Genomic DNA, 18,972 nt, shown 5'->3' with positions numbered 1-18,972 from the left:
GCTAAAGGAGGTTATAAAGGAAGCATTGAGCCACCTTTCCTTAACTTTTAGAGAATTCGAACGGCTCTCATCATGGCCGCCACTTAACTGCTTCCAGGGTTAAGGAAACAATGCTTGTTAAAGTGGATAGGAGGGACAATCCGAACGCACCCCTGGTCTGTATCAGAAGATATGAATAAAGTACACATTCATAGGCTGTAGAGGGCAGCATTACACTCTACAGTGTACAGCCTGTCGGATAAAAACAATAGAAGAGGAGGAATTTACTTTTTGGACCATGCAAGCCGCCGTAGTGGCTGTCATGGCCCCCGAGTAGGGATGTTATTCTTTTCCAGAAGGTTCTTCTTCGGTAGATGTGGACTTATCGAGTGATTTTATTTGAGCCGTAATGGCGGCAGTGTTCCTGGTCACCCTGTTTGAGTACTCTCCGCTCTTCTACATCTCTGTGGTGTCTTTATGTTTCCTGGTAACCGCCGCCATGGTGCTCGGCTGGTAAGAGACGGGCTAGTTAGCTTAGCCACAGGTGTACTGTTGTAAATAGTGGCCGTGCTAACTGGTGGCTCTCAGCTGAATACATCTGTGGTTGTCATAGTTACATGACTTTAAAGAGAATGTTCTGACGACTTCTCCAAATAAAAGTCCATATTTCTTATTATATGAATAAGTCAATACATTAATACGTAAACAGAAGCATTATCTGAGAGTCACCAGTTAGCACAGTCACTATTTACACCGTTACCTCCCTGATTCTTATTCTTATCATGTTAGAGCTCAGACATAGAATATCATGTTAGACTTCATAAAGGACTCAGGAAAGGTGTTAGGAGACTTTATAAAGGACTTAGGAAAGGTGTTAGGAGACTTCATAAAGGACTTAGTGAAAGGTGTTAGGAGACTTCATGAAGGACTTAGTGAAAGGTGTTAGACTTTATAAAGGACTGAGGAAAGGTGTTAGGAGACTTCATAAAGTACTAAGGAAAGGTGTTAGGAGACTTCATGAAGAACTTAGTGAAAGGTGTTAGGAGACTTTATAAAGGACTGAGGAAAGGTGTTAGGAGACTTCATAAAGGACTTAGTGAAAGGTGTTAGGAGACTTCATAAAGGACTTAGGAAAGGTGTTAGGAGACTTCATTAAGGACTTAGGAAAGGTGTTAGGAGACTTCATAAAGGACTTAGGAAAGGTGTTAGGAGACTTCATAAAGGACTTAGGAAAGGTGTTAGGAGACTTCATAAAGGACTGAGGAAAGGTGTTAGGAGACTTCATAAAGGACTTAGTGAAAGGTGTTAGGAGACTTCATGAAGAACTTAGTGAAAGGTGTTAGGAGACTTCATGAAGAACTTAGTGAAAGGTGTTAGGAGACTTTATAAAGGACTTAGTGAAAGGTGTTAAGAGACTTTATAAAGGACTTAGTGAAAGGTGTTAGGAGACTTTATAAAGGACTTAGTGAAAGGTGTTAGGAGACTTCATGAAGGACTTAGTGAAAGGTGTTAGGAGACTTCATAAAGAACTTAGTGAAAGGTGTTAGGAGACTTCATGAAGGACTTAGTGAAAGGTGTTAGACTTTATAAAGGACTTAGGAAAGGTGTTAGGAGACTTTATAAAGTACTAAGGAAAGGTGTTAGGAGACTTCATGAAGAACTTAGTGAAAGGTGTTAGGAGACTTTATAAAGGACTGAGGAAAGGTGTTAGGAGACTTCATAAAGTACTAAGGAAAGGTGTTAGGAGACTTCATGAAGAACTTAGTGAAAGGTGTTAGGAGACTTTATAAAGGACTGAGGAAAGGTGTTAGGAGACTTCATAAAGTACTAAGGAAAGGTGTTAGGAGACTTCATGAAGAACTTAGTGAAAGGTGTTAGGAGACTTTATAAAGGACTGAGGAAAGGTGTTAGGAGACTTCATAAAGGACTTAGTGAAAGGTGTTAGGAGACTTTATAAAGGACTTAGGAAAGGTGTTAGGAGACTTCATAAAGGACTTAGTGAAAGGTGTTAGGAGACTTTATAAAGAACTTAGTGAAAGGTGTTAGGAGACTTCATAAAGGACTTAGTGAAAGGTGTTAGGAGACTTCATAAAGGACTTAGTGAAAGGTGTTAGGAGACTTCATTAAGGACTTAGGAAAGGTGTTAGGAGACTTCATAAAGGACTGAGGAAAGGTGTTAGGAGACTTCATAAAGGACTTAGTGAAAGGTGTTAGGAGAACTCATAAAGGACTTAGGAAAGGTGTTAGGAGACTTCATAAAGGACTTAGTGAAAGGTGTTAGGAGACTTCATAAAGGACTTAGTGAAAGGTGTTAGGAGACTTCATAAAGGACTTAGTGAAAGGTGTTAGGAGACTTCATAAAGGACTGAGGAATGGTGTTAGGAGACTTTATAAAGGACTTAGTGAAAGGTGTTAGGAGACTTCATAAAGGACTTAGTGAAAGGTGTTAGGAGACTTTATAAAGAACTTAGTGAAAGGTGTTAGGAGACTTCATAAAGGACTCAGGAAAAGACGATCGCCTTGTTTTGACTTTCACTCGGTGACGTCATAATAATGTGACGGCGGCGGAGGTTAGTGACGCGAGTCTGCCGTGGTGGAACTACAGGCTCACACATCTAAAAATGTGTGAGCCTTCTTACCAGTGAAATAATCCTAAAAACACGAGGTGTGAATAGAAATAAAAGGTCGGTTTTATTAGACAACAGGAAACTTCACTGTGATGGTTTTATAACAGGTTCAACAGGTTCAGAGTTTAACTCTGGGTTTAAGATAGTTTAAAGTTAAGGTAAATTATTACAGTGCTAACCTCTATGATTTTTTTCTTTTTTATAAACAAGGTTTTATAGGCCTGTTACAATTTCATCAAATAACAGCAAATCATATCCATAAACATGATACAAGAAAGCAAGCTTCACCTTCTTCACACAATAAAAAGAAAATAAATATATACAAAGGCTGTAACTAAGTTAAGTCAAATCAATAGGCCGCAATGAATTGTGGGTCGGCACTTTCTTATCTCCTTTGGTAAAGGATGCTCCAGTGTTTCCTAAAGGAGGTTATGAAGGAAGCATCGAGCCACCTTTCCTTAACTGTTAGAGAATTCAAACGGCTCTCATCATGGCCGCCACCTAATTGCTTCCAGCGTTAACGAAGAAAGGAGAGTGGACAGGAGGGACGATGTGAACGCACCCTTTGTTTGTCCTGCAGGTTCGGGGTCGACGTCCCAGTCATTCTCCGCAGCTCTGATGAGTCTGAGTCCGTCCTGCCCACCCCTGAGAAGCACATGGTCCAGGTGACGAACCCCTTCGGCCTGCAGGTGGGCCGCGGGCCGGCCTCCGTCTCAGGTACGAGCTCATCGTGGCATCAAGGGGGGGGCGCTACCTGACCTCTCCATCCAACAAACCCAGTAAACGTGAACAGAGCTTTAATACACACACCTGTCGGTTACCGTGGCAACAACATTCAGAGTCCTACACGCCTGATGTGACAGTTCCAGTATTACAGCTGAACTCCTGCACAGTGTCTGTCTCTGTACACAGTCATTAACACAAACTTCACCTGTGTCCCGCTCCCTCGCAGGCGGCCTGAACCTGACGCCGCGCTGTCTGCAGCCCTGTGTGCTCACCTGTTTCTGGGGCTGTGAGATCAAAGCCCTGCAGGGGGCGCTGCACGCACACCGCCACAGCAAGAGGATCAGCACCCCCCAACACATGGAGGAGGCCCTGCAGCGCCGCTACCTGCACTGTGACCACTTCACGTATCCTTGAGCAAACGCAGTGCAGCCATCAATGACTCACACTCATGGTTTATCCTCTTTGACTCCGCCCCCATCAGGATCAGCTGTGAGCAAGGGGAGGAGCATCACACACAAATACCTGCTGACAGAGGGGTCACTGACCTCGGCCCCATGCCCCGGGAACGCTACCCTCTGGTGGCTGTGCTGATGCCAACGGAGCAGGACGCCAGAGAGACGCACGACATCGTGAGCCCCTCTTACACACACACACACACACACACACACACACACACACACACAAAATGTTATTAGTGTGATAAAGCTTCAATAAAACGGGCCCAGGAACATGAATGTAATCAGTGTGTGTGTGTGTGTGTTGTCTCAGGTGGTCAGTGTGAGCGTTCTCCATGTTCCTGATGATAGATACAGCCTCTCTGCCCGGGTTCTGTTTCAGTACCTGCTCACGGGGAACATGTACGAGTTAAAGGTATTTACTTCATTCACCATCTGTACATGTTTCTGCCAGGAAGGTCTGCATGGAAGAACCCTCCTCTACCTCCTGTAGTACATTTAGAGACTGTAGGTACCAGCAGGTCTGATAACTGCAGACTCTACCTCCTGTAGTACATTTAGAGACTGTAGGTACCAGCAGGTCTGATAACTGCAGGCTCTACCTCCTGTAGTACATTTAGAGACTGTAGGCAGTATAATATATGATGTCATCATCAAAACGTGTCTCATCAGTAATGGTTTTCTAAACCCCGCCTCCTGCAGCCTCTCTTCATGTCAGCTGACAGTGGGGAGACGTCCAGCATCTCAGAGCAGAGTTCAACACATGAGTCCAGAGAGGCCGGCAGACCTGAGCAGAGTCCAGTCCTGGAGGAGCAGCAGGACGAGGATCAGGAGGACGAGGAGCTCTGGTCAGCCGGGGAAAGCAGAGACTGTGTGGTGTGTCAGAACGCAGCAGTGAACCGCGTGCTGCTGCCCTGCAGACACGCCTGTGTGTGTGACGGCTGTGTGTCACGTTTCCAACACTGCCCCATCTGCAGAGCCTTCATCCTGGAGTCCTTCAGCCTCCACCTGGACCAGACACCAGTCTGTACACAGGGGGGCGGCCTATGATCCTCTACAGAATCCACCTGGACCAGACACCAGTCTGTACACAGGGGGGCGGACTATGATCCTCTACAGAATCCACCTGGACCAGACACCAGTCTGTACACAGGGGGGCGGACTATGATCCTCTACAGAATCCACCTGGACCAGACACCAGTCTGTACACAGGGGGGCGGACTATGATCCTCTACAGAGTCCACCTAGACCAGACACCAGTCCGTACACGGGGGGGCGGACTATGATCCTCTACAGAGTCCACCTAGACCAGACACCAGTCCGTACACGGGGGGGGCGGACTATGATCCTCTACAGAGTCCACCTAGACCAGACACCAGTCTGTACACAGGGGGGCGGACTATGATCCTCTACAGAGTCCACCTAGACCAGACACCAGTCTGTACACAGGGGGGCGGACTATGATCCTCTACAGAGTCCACCTAGACCAGACACCAGTCCGTACACGGGGGGGCGGACTATGATCCTCTACAGAGTCCACCTAGACCAGACACCAGTCCGTACACAGGGGGGCGGACTATGATCCTCTACAGAGTCCACCTAGACCAGACACCAGTCTGTACACGGGGGGGCGGACTATGATCCTCTACAGAGTCCACCTAGACCAGACACCAGTCCGTACACGGGGGGGCGGACTATGATCCTCTACAGAGTCCACCTAGACCAGACACCAGTCCGTACACGGGGGGGGGGGGCGCCTATGATGTAACTTGAAGTTAGTTTTGATTCAAACGCTGAGCTGATTGCTTTTATGTTGTCTTAAAGGAACAGTGCAGTATTTATTTCTTGTCCAGGATCTGTTCTAAAAAATAAAGCTCCTGTGCTTACATGTGATGTTTCCTGTTTACTAAAGACTGAAGAAACAGAGGTCACAGTTTGAAGGTTTAAACACCATTCAGGTTTATTCTCTTTATTTTAAAACATCTTACAGAATTCATAAAAACATAACCACCGGTTTAAAGAAGTAAGTCGATTGAATCCAAGTGACAAACTCCTTAAAGCAGGGGTGTCCAAAGTGCGGCCCGGGGGCCATTTGTGGCCCTTGACTTCAAATCGAAGAATCAGAAGATTTTGGCCCCAGGCCTCATCAGATGGCATATTTCATTCTTTTTTTCTTTTTCATGTTAGCGAGGGAGACCTATAAAAGCCTGACTATTCTTTCCAAAAAATTAGAACACAACAGTTTCCCACTGCAATTAGTTATTACTGTATTTACATTATTTTTTGAAGAGGTCAAAATACAAAAAGTTCCTTCCAATATTTAAAAAAAAACAAACAAAAAAACCCTGTGGCCCGTGAGCGATTCTAACGCGACAATTTTGGCCCGCAAGAAAAAAAGTTTGGACACCACTGCCTTAAAGGATCCAACATGGACGCTCACTCCTTCATGAACTTTAAATGGACTCAGCAGGAAAACAAGTGTCTGAGCGCTTTGTGGGAACTTTTGACTATCAGAGTGAAAAGGTTCCCTGTAAAGATGAGCTCTCTGCTGCCACCTACAGGTTCATGTGGAACACGAGCAGCTGATTAGTGTTTGTGATGTCATGAACTCACTGCAGACATCTTCAATCAGACGTCCAAACAGAAGACAGGTAAGCTTTGATGAGCTGACATTAATCAACACAAACAGACGGAGGATATAATGTTTATTTCAGCACAGGAAGAAGGTTTGTACATTTGTGTGTCAGTGAAGAGCCGACACATCAGTCAGAAGAAACAGGAGCGTTAGCACAAACAACGGTATGAAAACATTTATACAGGCTTATAGTCCAGCTTGGACTCCAGCTTCTTGGAGTCAGCCACCTTCCTCACGGCCTTCATGAAGTCCTCCTGAGTGACGTACTCCCGGTCAGAGCGGATCGCAAACAGACCTGCACACACACACACACACAGCATGAACACACAGCTCAACCTATGAACACTTGAGTGTCCTTCAGTGGGAGTCTGACCTGCTTCTGTGCAGACGTTCCTCAGATCAGCTCCGTTAAATCCGTCCGACAGCTTCACGATGGCTTCAAAGTCTGAAACGCACGCACGCAGCTTTTAACACTTTTACACATTCACACTCTGATGGTTTCTATGTAGTGACACGTACCATCACACACCGCTGTTAAAGCAGTGTGTGTGTGTGTGTGTGTGTGTGTGTGTGTGTGTGTGTGTGTGTGTGTGTGTGTGTGTGTGTGTGTGTGTGTGTGTGTGTGTGTGTGTCAGACTGACCCAGCTCTCCGTGTTTGGTGATGGGGCTGGAGTGGATCTTCAGGATGTCCATACGAGCCTGTTCATTGGGCAGCTCGATGTCTGCAGGTTAAAACACATGACATTAGATCTGATTGGCTGTGTGGTCTCAGTGTCTGGTTACAGACAGGGGGAGGCGGGGCTTACGGATCTTGCGGTCCAGCCTCCCTGGTCTGAGCAGGGCGGGGTCCAGAGTGTCAGGTCTGTTAGTGGCCATGATCATCTTCACTCTGTGCAGAGTGTCGAAGCCGTCCATCTGGTTCAGCAGCTACACAGTAACACACAGATACACACTCTGTTACACAGTAACACACAGATACACACTCTGTTACACAGTAACACACAGATACACACTCTATTACACACAGTAACACACAGATACACACTCTGTTACACAGTAACACGCTGTTATACACAGTTACATTAACACAGGTATACACACTTACACACGGTAACACTGTTACACACACAGTAACGCATATAGCTGCAAAGTAACACACTGTAATGCAGACAGTAACACTTAGTAACAATTACACACTTAGTACAAGTTGCACACTGTAAGACACAGTAACACACAGTTACAGAGTAACAGATAATAACATGTCTGTTAGTAACACACAGTTACAGAGTAACAGATAATAACATGTCTGTTAGTAACACACAGTTACACACACTCACAGATAATAACATGTCTGTTAGTAACACACAGTTACAGAGTAACAGATAATAACATGTCTGTTAGTAACACACAGTTACAGAGTAACAGATAATAACATGTCTGTTAGTAACACACAGTTACACACACTCACAGATAATAACATGTCTGTTAGTAACACACAGTTACAGAGTAACAGATAATAACATGTCTGTTAGTAACACACAGTTACACACACTCACAGATAATAACATGTCTGTTAGTAACACACAGTTACAGAGTAACAGATAATAACATGTCTGTTAGTAACACACAGTTACACACACTCACAGATAATAACATGTCTGTTAGTAACACACAGTTACAGAGTAACAGATAATAACATGTCTGTTAGTAACACACAGTTACACACACTCACAGATAATAACATGTCTGTTAGTAACACACAGTTACAGAGTAACAGATAATAACATGTCTGTTAGTAACACACAGTTACAGAGTAACAGATAATAACATGTCTGTTAGTAACACACAGTTACAGAGTAACAGATAATAACATGTCTGTTAGTAACACACAGTTACACACTCACAGATAATAACATGTCTGTTAGTAACACACAGTTACACACTCACAGATAATAACATGTCTGTTAGTAACACACAGTTACACACTCACAGATAATAACATGTCTGTTAGTAACACACAGTTACACACTCACAGATAATAACATGTCTGTTAGTAAAGAGATGAGCTGGAGTTCTGTCATTTTGTTTACTTTCTCCTCTCTTTAAAAAAAGTCAACAGCGGTGCTTTTTTAAAATGCATAAAGAGGAAAAGCTGCAAAGACAGATGAACTGCTGGATGTTGTCTTTGTTTACTGTGTTGTGTTTTTCTTCTGTGTTGAATTTATTTGCGGTGTACAATGTGTCGCGCTGCTATGATGTCATACTACTACGTAGCTGACACGGCTATCTGCATCCAGCTTACACGCCGGCTGTGGAAACACACACTGTTACACACACACACACTCACCTCCATCAGAGTCCTCTGGATCTCTCTGTCAGCTGACGTCCCCTCAGAGAAACGACGACCCCCTGCACACACACACACACAGTTTAATACGTGCGTGTTTGAGTCAGTGAACTCGGTCGTATCGTGGTCAGATAGTTTCTTACCGATTGCGTCAATCTCATCCATGAAGATGATGCAGGGTTGGTGGTCTCTGGCGTAGTTAAACATCTCTCTGATCAAACGAGCACTCTCTCCAATGTATTTATCCACAATGGAGCTCGACACCACCTACAACACACACACACACGGTAAGGCCAATGACACACACGCAGTCACAGAGTGACAAACACACACACAGAGACTGACCTTAAGGAAGTTACAGTCGAGCTGGCTCGCCACAGCTCGGGCCAGCAGTGTCTTGCCCGTACCTGAAGAAGGAGACGAGACATGTGAATCCAGACTGAACTGTAACCTATCAACACCTGTCAGAGGCTTCATGCTGAGGTCTGACCTGGGGGTCCGTACAGCAGACAGCCTTTAGGGGGGATGATACCAACTCTCTGGAAGAGCTCAGGGTTAGTGAGAGGAAGCTCAATCACCTGAAAACAGAACAAGTGAACAAGTGTTAGATCTCAGAGTTCAAATCCTGTCCGCAGCTGGACCGGATCTACACTCTGTGTGTGTGTGTGTGTGTGCCTCATTCAGCAATCACTGAGGTCATGTCAGTAACTCCCTGTGTTTACATGAAATTCGAGGATTAAGTGTCAGAGCGACTCAAACTGGAGTATCACACCTGTGGTCAGATAGTCAACATACTCTGTATACCTCCAACAGTGCCAAATGGTAAGTGGACTTCTGACTCCTCAAACACTGCAGGTCACACACACACTCACACACTGATGGTAGAGGCTGCTGCAGAGTAAAGAGTCCATCAGTATTAACTCATCCATTCATACACATTCACACACTGATGGTAGAGGCTGCTGCAGAGTAAAGAGTCCATCAGTATTAACTCATGCATTCACACACAACATGAGGGATGTGTGATGTCACATCCCTCATGTTGTGTGTGATGTGTCATGTTCTGCATGATGGTGAGTACGATGGTGTGTGATGATGTTTGTGATCGTGTGTACAATGGTGTGTGATGGCGAGTACCTCTCGGAGCTCTCTGATCTGCTCAGACAATCCTCCGATCTCGGAGTAAGACACGCTGCCAGGATCCTCGTGAGACATGTTGTAGACCAGAGGATCCACCTCTCTGGGCAGGTACCTGAGACACACACACACACACCTTTCTGAAACCATGTCTATACTGTTAGGTTATCCATCAGCGCCAAAACTCTGCCCACATCTTTGTACATTTAAACAGTATGTAAGAGTTTGGTGTTTCTGTTGTCACGGTAACCAACAGATAGAGATGTCCACTTTCTGTGTGAGAGAAGTATCTCAGATTAAAACTGTGGCTTGATGGCGTCCCTGGTTCAGTGTTGACGTACCTCATGATGGTGAGTGTGGTCATGTCCAGAGCCACTCTGGTGCCCGGCTTCAGCTGAGACTTATCCAACTGAAACACACACACACACACACACACACACACACACACACACACACACACACAGGTCACACTCAGACATCTCTTCAGTCCCATCGACGGCCGGCGCTCATCATGCTGTCTCACTCTAACTTTCATTAACATATCAACAGGCTGAGAGACGGAGCGTACTCTGCGCCCCTCCGCCTGTCAATCAGCTGCACACCTCACTGTTAACACGCACCGTTCATAACTGTGACATCACTGACTTCTGGTTAGAGTGATGTCACAGCCTCCAGTGGAAATGTTACAAGAGGAGTTTCTACGCTGGCGCTCATGGCGCGCTCACTCTAGACGTAGTTCATCTGTGTTGAGCTGAGTGTCATAGAAAATAACACACAGTGTGAACTCACCTGTCTGCGACATCCCACCACATACCGAGGTCCGTTTGTGGCCTTCACTATGACTGTAATCAAGGAGGAGAAGAAACATCACACAGTGTGAGACAGCTGTATGTCGAGGTCTAATGATATAAGTGATCAATGAGTAAATACAGGAACCCCAAAACAGACTGGACAAAGCCCTGCAGAGTTCCTCTTTAATGAACTTACATTTCTCCTCCGTCAGCTGTTTGAGTACCTCTCCAACTATCTGCAGGGACGGACACACACACACACACAGAACATTATCAGTGTGTGTTCATCTCTTTAAATGTCATTATTTCCATACAGACTGTCAGTGCTCTCTTTAAAGTGTTCAGAAAAATAACAATATGGAAGTTAATAATAATAACAATAATAATGCAGATGGAGCCAAACTAAATGAGACACTATTCCATGTTGGGAACTCAACCGTACTGAACTGGGTCCTTGACCCCACCAGCAGTGGAGCACCGCCTGTGTATGTGTGTGTGTGTGTGTGTGTGTGTGTGTGTGTGTGTGTTTAGGGTCTGTGTGTGTTAGCAGCATGTCCCAGGTAGGTAGATACCTTATTCATACTCACTATAATCACTATGTCACACACACACTGTCAGATGAGGAGGAAACAAAGTTACCTGTCCAACACTCTGCAGAGCCTTCAGGTCGTTCTCTGACTTCTCGTACTGCTTCGTTTGTTCTCTCAGCTGTTCTCTCACTGAAAACACACAAACAAACAATATACACACACACACAAAATAACACACAGACATACAAACAATATACACAAACACACAAACAACACACACAAACAAACACAAAACAACACACACAAACAAACGTTTTGTTAGTATATCATGCGTCAGTAGACAACATGTATTAACATATAGATCCCGTTGTGTCTCTTTTAGTGTGTGCTCTGAAAACTACATTCTCTATTTAAAGTGTTTCAGGTCTTACTCAGGCTAATGTAGCTAACGCAGCGCTAATTTCCATTCATTTCTATGGAGGTGCTAGCGATGCTAACTGCATGACAAAGCAGTACAGATAGCCGTGAAGCTAGCTGAAGCTAACAGTCAAAGAATAACGATGTGGAATTAAAAATGACAATTACTCGTTTCTAATGTTCTCCACGTGACAAACATGAACATTAAACGATCTCTTACGCTCTTTTAACCGCCCATCCACTTCTTTATGTTCCAACAGTTTCTTTCTGTAGTCCTGCAGCGCTTTCTCCCTGCTGTCCGCCATGTTCGCGCAATGAATGTTGGGAAACAAACTGCAGCGTCACAGCGCCCTGTTGAGATCACAGACACCGCCAAAAATAAATAAAATACAAATAAAATAGATAGACACCGCCTAAAATAAATAAAACATGAATAAATAGAAAAACAGACACCGCCTAAAATGAATAAAAGATCAGTAAATAAAATAAACAGACACCGCCTAAAATAAATAAAAGATAAATAAGTCAAATAAACAGAGCGTCCTCCTAAAATAAAATAAGATAAATGAAATAAAATGGCCATCCTGATAAAATAAATTAAAGTAAAGAAATAAAATAAACAGATGCCGCCAAAAATAAAAAAATAATTAACATATAAATAAACAGTACATCGCAAAATGAACAGACATCGCCTAAAATAAATAAAAGATAAATAAACAAAATAAACAAACAGTCCTCCTAAAATAAATAAAAGTAAATAAATCAAATAAACAGACTGCCCTCCTGAAATAAACAAAAATGAATAAATAAAATAAATGTTTATTATGAAAACATCTGTGAGTAAGCTTCTCTTTACGGCTGTGGTCTAAATATAGCATGTTAATCTAATCTGTGTTCTTGAGTTTATAATCTTCAGATTACAATTTTCTATGTTAAACTTTATTTTGAAATTTTAAAACAAGTGTGCGGCATTTGACAGTTAAGGCGGATCAAGTTTTACGTCACGATGACAGCGGCCTATCAGCGACCTCCGCGCCGCGGGCCCACAGGTCAAGGGTTGCTTAGAGGAGCTGAAGATGGCGGCGGGCGGATTGCGCTGTAAGAACCGCTGAGACAGATTTATTTGACGGATATAACGGAGGATTTCACCGGCTGTACCGGACACCCTGACGTTTATCTGTGAGACTATCCTCTGGGGGAAGCACAGGGGTAACAAGGACTGTCATGGCGCTGCTGTACGGGCTATTATGGCGGCTCCTGCTCCTTCTGGTCCACGTCAACAGAGCGCTGGTCTCCTGGCTTCGTGTCCGGCTCCGGAGTGTGAAGGGCCGGTTGTGGGAGAGGGCGATGGCCGCTGTGCTTCTGCCGTTAGCCTTAGCCGGGTTTCCGGACCAGCAGAAAAAGTTAAACCATGCTAACCCTGATGCTAACGGGAACCCGATGACTGGGAGCCGGGCTGCGGGTCGCCGGGCGAGGTGGCTGTCTGACGGCAGAGCTTTACAGAAGCTGCCGGTGCACATTGGCCTGCTGGTGGCCGAGGAAGAGCTGAGCTACACGGACACAGCCAGCCTGGTGGTGTGGTGCATGGCTGTGGGAATCTCCTATGTTAGCGTCTACGACCAGCACGGTAACATTTCACACTGATACACCGGTGTTATGTTTGATTCAGTCACTGAGATCTGCTGCTGATCAGCGTGGACAGCTAACCGTTTTTAAGTCGGGTTAAACTTGACCCGGGTTAAGGGTTACCACAGGTGTTAACATAAAGGTTGGAGACCCTTTGTCTTTAAGTAGTCTACATGTTGTTATTCTTCTGCTGACACGCTCACAGACCTGATCTTCATTTATATACGATCAACTTCCATTAAAGGGAAGAAATGCCCCCCCCCCCCTCCCCGGGTTATTTCAGTACAGTCATGTGAGAGCAGAGGTTATATTAGTTTGTTCCACTTTCAGTGTCTGGAGTTTGACAGTCCTGTCTCTGAGGATGAACATACACCAGTCCTCCAGGCATGTTACTATAACAGAGAGGTTATTTATCAGCTGATCTTTGATTTATTAATCACTTAAAGAAGTGATCTACTGCAGCTTCTCCCTCCGGCTCTAAACCGACACACAGTATCATGATATCAGGACGGTAAACGTTGAGAAGTCTTAGTCACACAGCGCTGGGTTATTCACTGCTTTAAATTAACATCATTAAAAACACAACAGTCCTCATTATTTGGTCATTTTATTTGTCAGTGTGTTTAAGCTCAGCTCACATGAACGTCTGTCTGAGGGCAGCAGCTAACGTCACATGGAGGTCCGGGTGTGTCCCCTGATGGTCCTCGTAGTCCCTCTTACTGTGGTCATGTTTAAAGGAAGAAGAATCCACTGATAGTCTATTTAAAGCGCCTCCTCCAGGCTTTCAGGGAAATGACGTGTCTGTTCATGCCATGTGTGTTTCAGGTATCTTCCAGAAGAATAACTCCCGCGTGCTGGAGGAGATCGGGAGGCAGCAGCAGGACCTGTTGGGCGTGGATGGCTCCAAACACAGCGTGGAGGTCCTGAACAGCAGCAAACCCAACGGTGAGGCTCAGCTGTGTTCTCACAGAGACAGGAGGTCTGTGTGTCAGGGCCCGGGTCCTCCTGCTGGACCCACAGGTGTTCCCAGGCCAGGTGAGATGTGGGTCCCCTGAGGGACCCCTGACAACAACTAGGAGGAGGAACCTCGGTCGAGCCAAGTCTTTGACAGGAGCTTAGTGAAGTCTAGACCAGGTCACAGAGTCACCACGGAGTAGATCAACTCGTTCAGATTAGTTCCTCAGTCTGTAGGGACTTGAGCTGGGAGCGTCGTTGGCTCAAGCTGGAGAGGTGCCAGTCCACTTCCTGAGCTCTGTCGAGGTGTCCTTGAGCAAGGCACCAAACCCCAAAACGGCTCGCTGTGTGCAGCCCCCTCAGTCTGAGACCTCTCTAGTCGACCTGTGAGGGACGAGTCGACCTGTGAGGGACGAGTCGACCTGTGAGGGACGAGTCGACCTGTGAGGGACGAGTCGATCTGTGAGTGACGAGTCGATCTGATCTGTGAGTGACGAGTCCATCTGACCTGTGAGGGACGAGTCGATCTGATCTGTGAGTGACGAGTCCATCTGTGAGGGACGAGTCAGTTTGTGATTGACTAGTCGATCTGATCTGTGAGGGACGAGTCCATCTGATCTGTGAGGGACGAGTCCATCTGATCTGTGAGTGACGAGCCCATCTGATCTGTGAGGGACGAGTCCATCTGATCTGTGAGGGACGAGTCCATCTGATCTGTGAGGGACGAGTCCATCTGACCTGTGAGGGACGAGTCCATCTGACCTGTGAGGGACGAGTCCATCTGACCTGTGAGGGACTAGTCCATCTGATCAGTGAGTGACGAGTCCATCTGATCTGTGATGGACGAGTCGATCTGTGAGGGATGAGTCCATCTGATCTGTGATGGACGAGTCGATCTGTGAGGGACGAGTCAGTTTGTGATTGACTAGTCGATCTGATCTGTGAGGGACGAGTCCATCTGATCTGTGAGGGACGAGTCCATCTGATCTGTGAGTGACGAGTCCATCTGATCTGTGAGTGACAAGTCCATCTGATCTGTGAGGGACGAGTCCATCTGACCTGTGAGGGACGAGTCCATCTGACCTGTGAGGGACGAGTCCATCTGACCTGTGAGGGACTAGTCCATCTGATCAGTGAGGGACGAGTCCATCTGATCTGTGATGGACGAGTCGATCTGTGAGGGACGAGTCCATCTGATCTGTGAGGGACGAGTCGATCTGTGAGGGACGAGTCCATCTGATCTGTGATGGACGAGTCGATCTGTGAGGGATGAGTCCATCTGACCTGTGAGGGACTAGTCCATCTGATCAGTGAGTGACGAGTCCATCTGATCTGTGATGGACGAGTCGATCTGTGAGGGACGAGTCCATCTGATCTGTGAGGGACGAGTCGATCTGTGAGGGATGAGTCCATCTGATCTGTGAGGGACGAGTCGATCTGTGAGGGATGAGTCCATCTGATCTGTGAGGGACGAGTCGATCTGATCAGTGAGGGACGAGTCCATCTGATCAGTGAGGGACGAGTCCATCTGATCTGTGAGGGACGAGTCGATCTGTGAGGGACGAGTTCATCTGATCAGTGAGGGACGAGTCCATCTGATCTGTGATTGACGAGTCCATCTGATCTGTGAGGGACGAGTCGATCTAGTCCTGTCTCATCCTCTCTAACGACAGGCTGAGAGCTGAGGTGGGTTTTAAGCCTACTGACAAACGGTGACACGGCGCCCACCTGTCAGTCAGCTCAGCTACACGCCTTACTGTGAATCACTCTGATCAACACTCAGTGTCAGTGAAGTAATCAGAGCGATGTTCAGATTGTTGCACCAGGCTGTAACGTGCTGTGTCTGACCAGTGGACACTCAGTGAACTGCAGGATTGAGCTCTTCTCTGATTACAGGTGTGCCTGCAGGTTCAGCATGTTTCTATGAATGATCAGGAAGTCCCGGTCCTCAGGGCTGTTCCACCTGTTAGCACAGAACAAGACGGCTTCACAATCACAAGCTGAGCGGCTGTCTCAGTCTGTAGAGTTGGATCAGACGACAGCTGAACAAACCTGTCCAAGCTGCTTTAAACTGCTCAAAGAAATAAAGTGAACACTGAAACAACACAGTGTAAGTCCAAGTCAGTCTCACTTCTGTGAACTCAAAGTGTCCACTTAGGAAGCAGCACTGACTGAAGTGTGTAAGTGAAACAGACAACAGGTGGAAATTATAGGCAATTATCAAGACCCCCCTCGTCTCAGTTCTGATGTTTTGGTCACTGTTGAATGCTAGCGGTGCTTTCACTCTGGTGGTAGCATGAGACGGAGTCTACAACGACACGAGTGGCTCAGGTAGCTCATCCAGGATGTACATCAGTGTGAGCTGTGGCAGGAAGCTGTGTCTGTCATAGTGTCCAGAGCATGGAGGCACCAGGAGACAGGCCAGGACATCAGGAGACGTGGAGGAGGGCAACAACCCAGCAGCAGGACCGCTACCTCTGCCTTTGAGCAATGAGGAACAGGAGGAGCACTGCCAGAGCCCTGCAACATGACCTCCAGCAGGCCACACGTGTGTCTGCTCAGATGGTCACTAACAGACTCCATGAGGCTGGTTTGAGGACGTCCACAGGGGGTGGGGTTGTGCTTACAGCCCGACACCGTGCAGGACGTATTCCCCAGACCTGAATCCAATGGAGCACATCTGGGACATGGTGTGTGTCTCCATCCACCAAGGCCACGATGCACCACAGACTGCTTTAGTTCAGGTCTGGGAGGAGATCGTCATCAGGAGCAGCCCAGGTGTTGTAGGGAGGTCATACAGGCAGGTGGAGGCCACACACACTACTGAGCCTCATGTGGACTGTAGGGATGTAAAGATGAATCATGATGGATTTAAAGGTGTCACAGTTCACATCCAGAGTTTAGAACTGAATGACGGTAAGAGCAGCCAGCACCACATGCAGCTACATGTTGTGTCTGCTACAGAGCGGCTAACTGTTTACACACACACACACACACACACACACACACATACACACATATGCAGGGGGCTCATTTAATAAATAAAGGACAGCAAATATATATTTTACATTTCTCATTTCCTGCTCTGACAGAATGATTGATTCTGTGATTGATTCAACAGAACATAATGCTTTCTCAGTTAAATGTACTGTAACACAAAAACACTATTTGTTATTTCAGCCATTAAAACATGTTTGGTCTGTATGTTTCATCTACCTGCCACCTTGACCAGTGAATCCAAAGGTCAGTTTGGGACCCTGTCAGTAATATGGTGAGTGTCAGCAGCTGTAGAGCACAGGTGGTTGGTTGTAACAAGCAGGCGTTACCATGGTAACTGCAAAGACCACAAGCAGGTTTGTAGCCCCGCCCACTCAAACTAGTTTAAGAGCCAAAGAGATTACGAGGTACACAGGTGTTTTCATTATAAATTAAAGGCATCTTTTTTAGCCTCTACCATCAGTGTGTGAATGTGTATGAATGGATGAGTTAATACTGATGGACTCTTTACTCTGCAGCAGCCTCTACCATCAGTGTGTGAATGTGTATGAATGGATGAGTTCATACTGATGGACTCTTTACTCTGCAGCAGCCTCTACCAAGCTGCTGTGTCCTGATGACGTTGAACATGTGTGTAACATACGTGTTGATGTGTGTGTGTCTCTGCAGTGGTGAAGCTGCTGTGTCCTGATGACGTTGAACATGTGTGTAACATACGTGTTGATGTGTGTGTGTCTCTGCAGTGGTGAAGCTGCTGTGTCCTGATGACGGGAAGCGGAGCATCGTGTCGGCGGCTCAGCAGCTGTGTCGCTCGGTGGAGAACAGAGAGAGGAGCTCTAAAGACATCAGTGTCACCATGCTGGACTCTCTGCTCAGAGGTAGCTCACAGCCAACAGTCCCACACACTCACACTGGATCACACGCCTGTCTCATGTCATCCATGGAGCAGTGTGAGCACGTCGGATCATTTAGCTCAGGTCGTTTCTTGATCTCTAAAAGTTTGTCCCGTGTGTTTCAGAGTCGAAGAACATCCCTGACCCTGAGCTGGTGGTGAAGTTCGGTCCTGTGGACAGCACGCTGGGCTTCCTGCCCTGGCACATCAGACTCACTGAGTTCATGTAAGTGTGTGTGAAACAGAGTGTCCTCAGTGTGTCCAGCAGGGAGCAGAGTTTGGCTCTCTGTGTGTGTTCAGTGGATAGATGTGTGTGTGTGACGTCTCTCTCTGTGTCCTCAGATCTCTGCCATCTCACAGAGGCGTCTCCTATGAGGACCTGTTGGGAGTGCTGCAGAGGTACAGCTCCTGTCAGCAGCGGCTCGGACAGTGACCTGCAGGCTGTCTCAGGTGTGGACAGGTGTGGACCTGCGTCTGGATCTCTGACGCACACAGACAGACACGCAGGAAATAGATGACTTCCTGTCTGCAGCTCTCATAATGAGCTCACATTCCAGGAGCAGACGGAGACACACGGAGCTCTGTTTGTCCCTCACAGCGTCCTGTTTGTCCCCCAGACTCCAGCTGCTGCTTCCTGCTGAGGACAAACACTTCACAACAAAGAACACACACAGCTGTGTGCCGGACACACAACAAAAGACACACACAGCGTGTGCAGAACGACAGCTGCTCTGAGCTGGGACAGAGACTGAACCATGATGTAAATATGACGAGGAGACGTTTCTGTGGCCTCCAGCTTACAGCCATGTGCTCATGTGTACATGTGTACATGTCTTACATGTCTTACATGTCTTACATG

General features: G+C 46.4%; 3 protein-coding genes across 3 annotated transcripts; 2 read left to right on the top strand and 1 right to left on the bottom strand.

Moving 5' to 3' along the window:
• Window positions 1-255: 255 nt before the first annotated feature.
• cgrrf1 (cell growth regulator with ring finger domain 1) lies at window positions 256-5,289 on the top strand. Its single transcript, XM_079339664.1, has 6 exons — window positions 256-492; window positions 3,187-3,323; window positions 3,559-3,736; window positions 3,814-3,961; window positions 4,101-4,202; window positions 4,490-5,289. The coding sequence occupies exons 1-6, from the start codon at window positions 389-391 to the stop codon at window positions 4,835-4,837; spliced, it is 1,017 nt and encodes a 338-aa protein (XP_079195790.1). The 5' UTR covers window positions 256-388; the 3' UTR covers window positions 4,838-5,289.
• Window positions 5,290-6,475: 1,186 nt separating this feature from the next.
• On the bottom strand, window positions 6,476-12,003 carry psmc6 (proteasome 26S subunit, ATPase 6). Its single transcript, XM_079339598.1, has 14 exons — window positions 11,865-12,003; window positions 11,337-11,416; window positions 10,894-10,933; window positions 10,696-10,748; window positions 10,248-10,315; window positions 9,907-10,021; window positions 9,260-9,347; window positions 9,115-9,176; window positions 8,913-9,036; window positions 8,770-8,831; window positions 7,229-7,349; window positions 7,064-7,144; window positions 6,796-6,867; window positions 6,476-6,717 (listed from the first exon to the last, which is right to left on the bottom strand). The coding sequence occupies exons 1-14, from the start codon at window positions 11,947-11,949 to the stop codon at window positions 6,599-6,601; spliced, it is 1,170 nt and encodes a 389-aa protein (XP_079195724.1). The 5' UTR covers window positions 11,950-12,003; the 3' UTR covers window positions 6,476-6,598.
• A 658-nt stretch (window positions 12,004-12,661) lies between these two features.
• nus1 (NUS1 dehydrodolichyl diphosphate synthase subunit) lies at window positions 12,662-18,607 on the top strand. The gene is made up of 5 exons (XM_079339690.1): window positions 12,662-13,271; window positions 14,096-14,215; window positions 17,965-18,099; window positions 18,240-18,339; window positions 18,456-18,607. Exons 1-5 carry the CDS (start codon window positions 12,869-12,871, stop codon window positions 18,544-18,546), a joined length of 849 nt encoding a protein of 282 aa, XP_079195816.1. The 5' UTR covers window positions 12,662-12,868; the 3' UTR covers window positions 18,547-18,607.
• Window positions 18,608-18,972: the final 365 nt, after the last annotated feature.

This window comes from Symphodus melops (assembly GCF_947650265.1).
Source record: "Symphodus melops genome assembly, chromosome: 1".
Lineage (NCBI taxonomy): Eukaryota > Metazoa > Chordata > Actinopteri > Labriformes > Labridae > Symphodus > Symphodus melops.
Note: the sequence above shows the minus strand (reverse complement) of the source record. Positions and strands in the feature narration are given on the sequence as shown.

Coding starts and splice junctions, on each gene's coding strand:
- psmc6 (XM_079339598.1), bottom strand. CDS start 11,949: ATGGCGGACAGCAGGGAGAAAGCGCTGCAGGACTACAGAAAGAAACTG. Junction 9,348..9,906: donor AGATCAGAGAGCTCCGAGAG/GTACTCGCCATC, acceptor TTCTGTTTTCAG/GTGATTGAGCTTCCTCTCAC. Junction 8,832..8,912: donor GGATGAGATTGACGCAATCG/GTAAGAAACTAT, acceptor GTGTGTGTGCAG/GGGGTCGTCGTTTCTCTGAG.
- nus1 (XM_079339690.1), top strand. CDS start 12,869: ATGGCGCTGCTGTACGGGCTATTATGGCGGCTCCTGCTCCTTCTGGTC. Junction 13,272..14,095: donor TAGCGTCTACGACCAGCACG/GTAACATTTCAC, acceptor TGTGTGTTTCAG/GTATCTTCCAGAAGAATAAC. Junction 18,100..18,239: donor GCTGGACTCTCTGCTCAGAG/GTAGCTCACAGC, acceptor CGTGTGTTTCAG/AGTCGAAGAACATCCCTGAC.
- cgrrf1 (XM_079339664.1), top strand. CDS start 389: ATGGCGGCAGTGTTCCTGGTCACCCTGTTTGAGTACTCTCCGCTCTTC. Junction 493..3,186: donor GCCGCCATGGTGCTCGGCTG/GTAAGAGACGGG, acceptor TTTGTCCTGCAG/GTTCGGGGTCGACGTCCCAG. Junction 3,324..3,558: donor CGGGCCGGCCTCCGTCTCAG/GTACGAGCTCAT, acceptor GCTCCCTCGCAG/GCGGCCTGAACCTGACGCCG.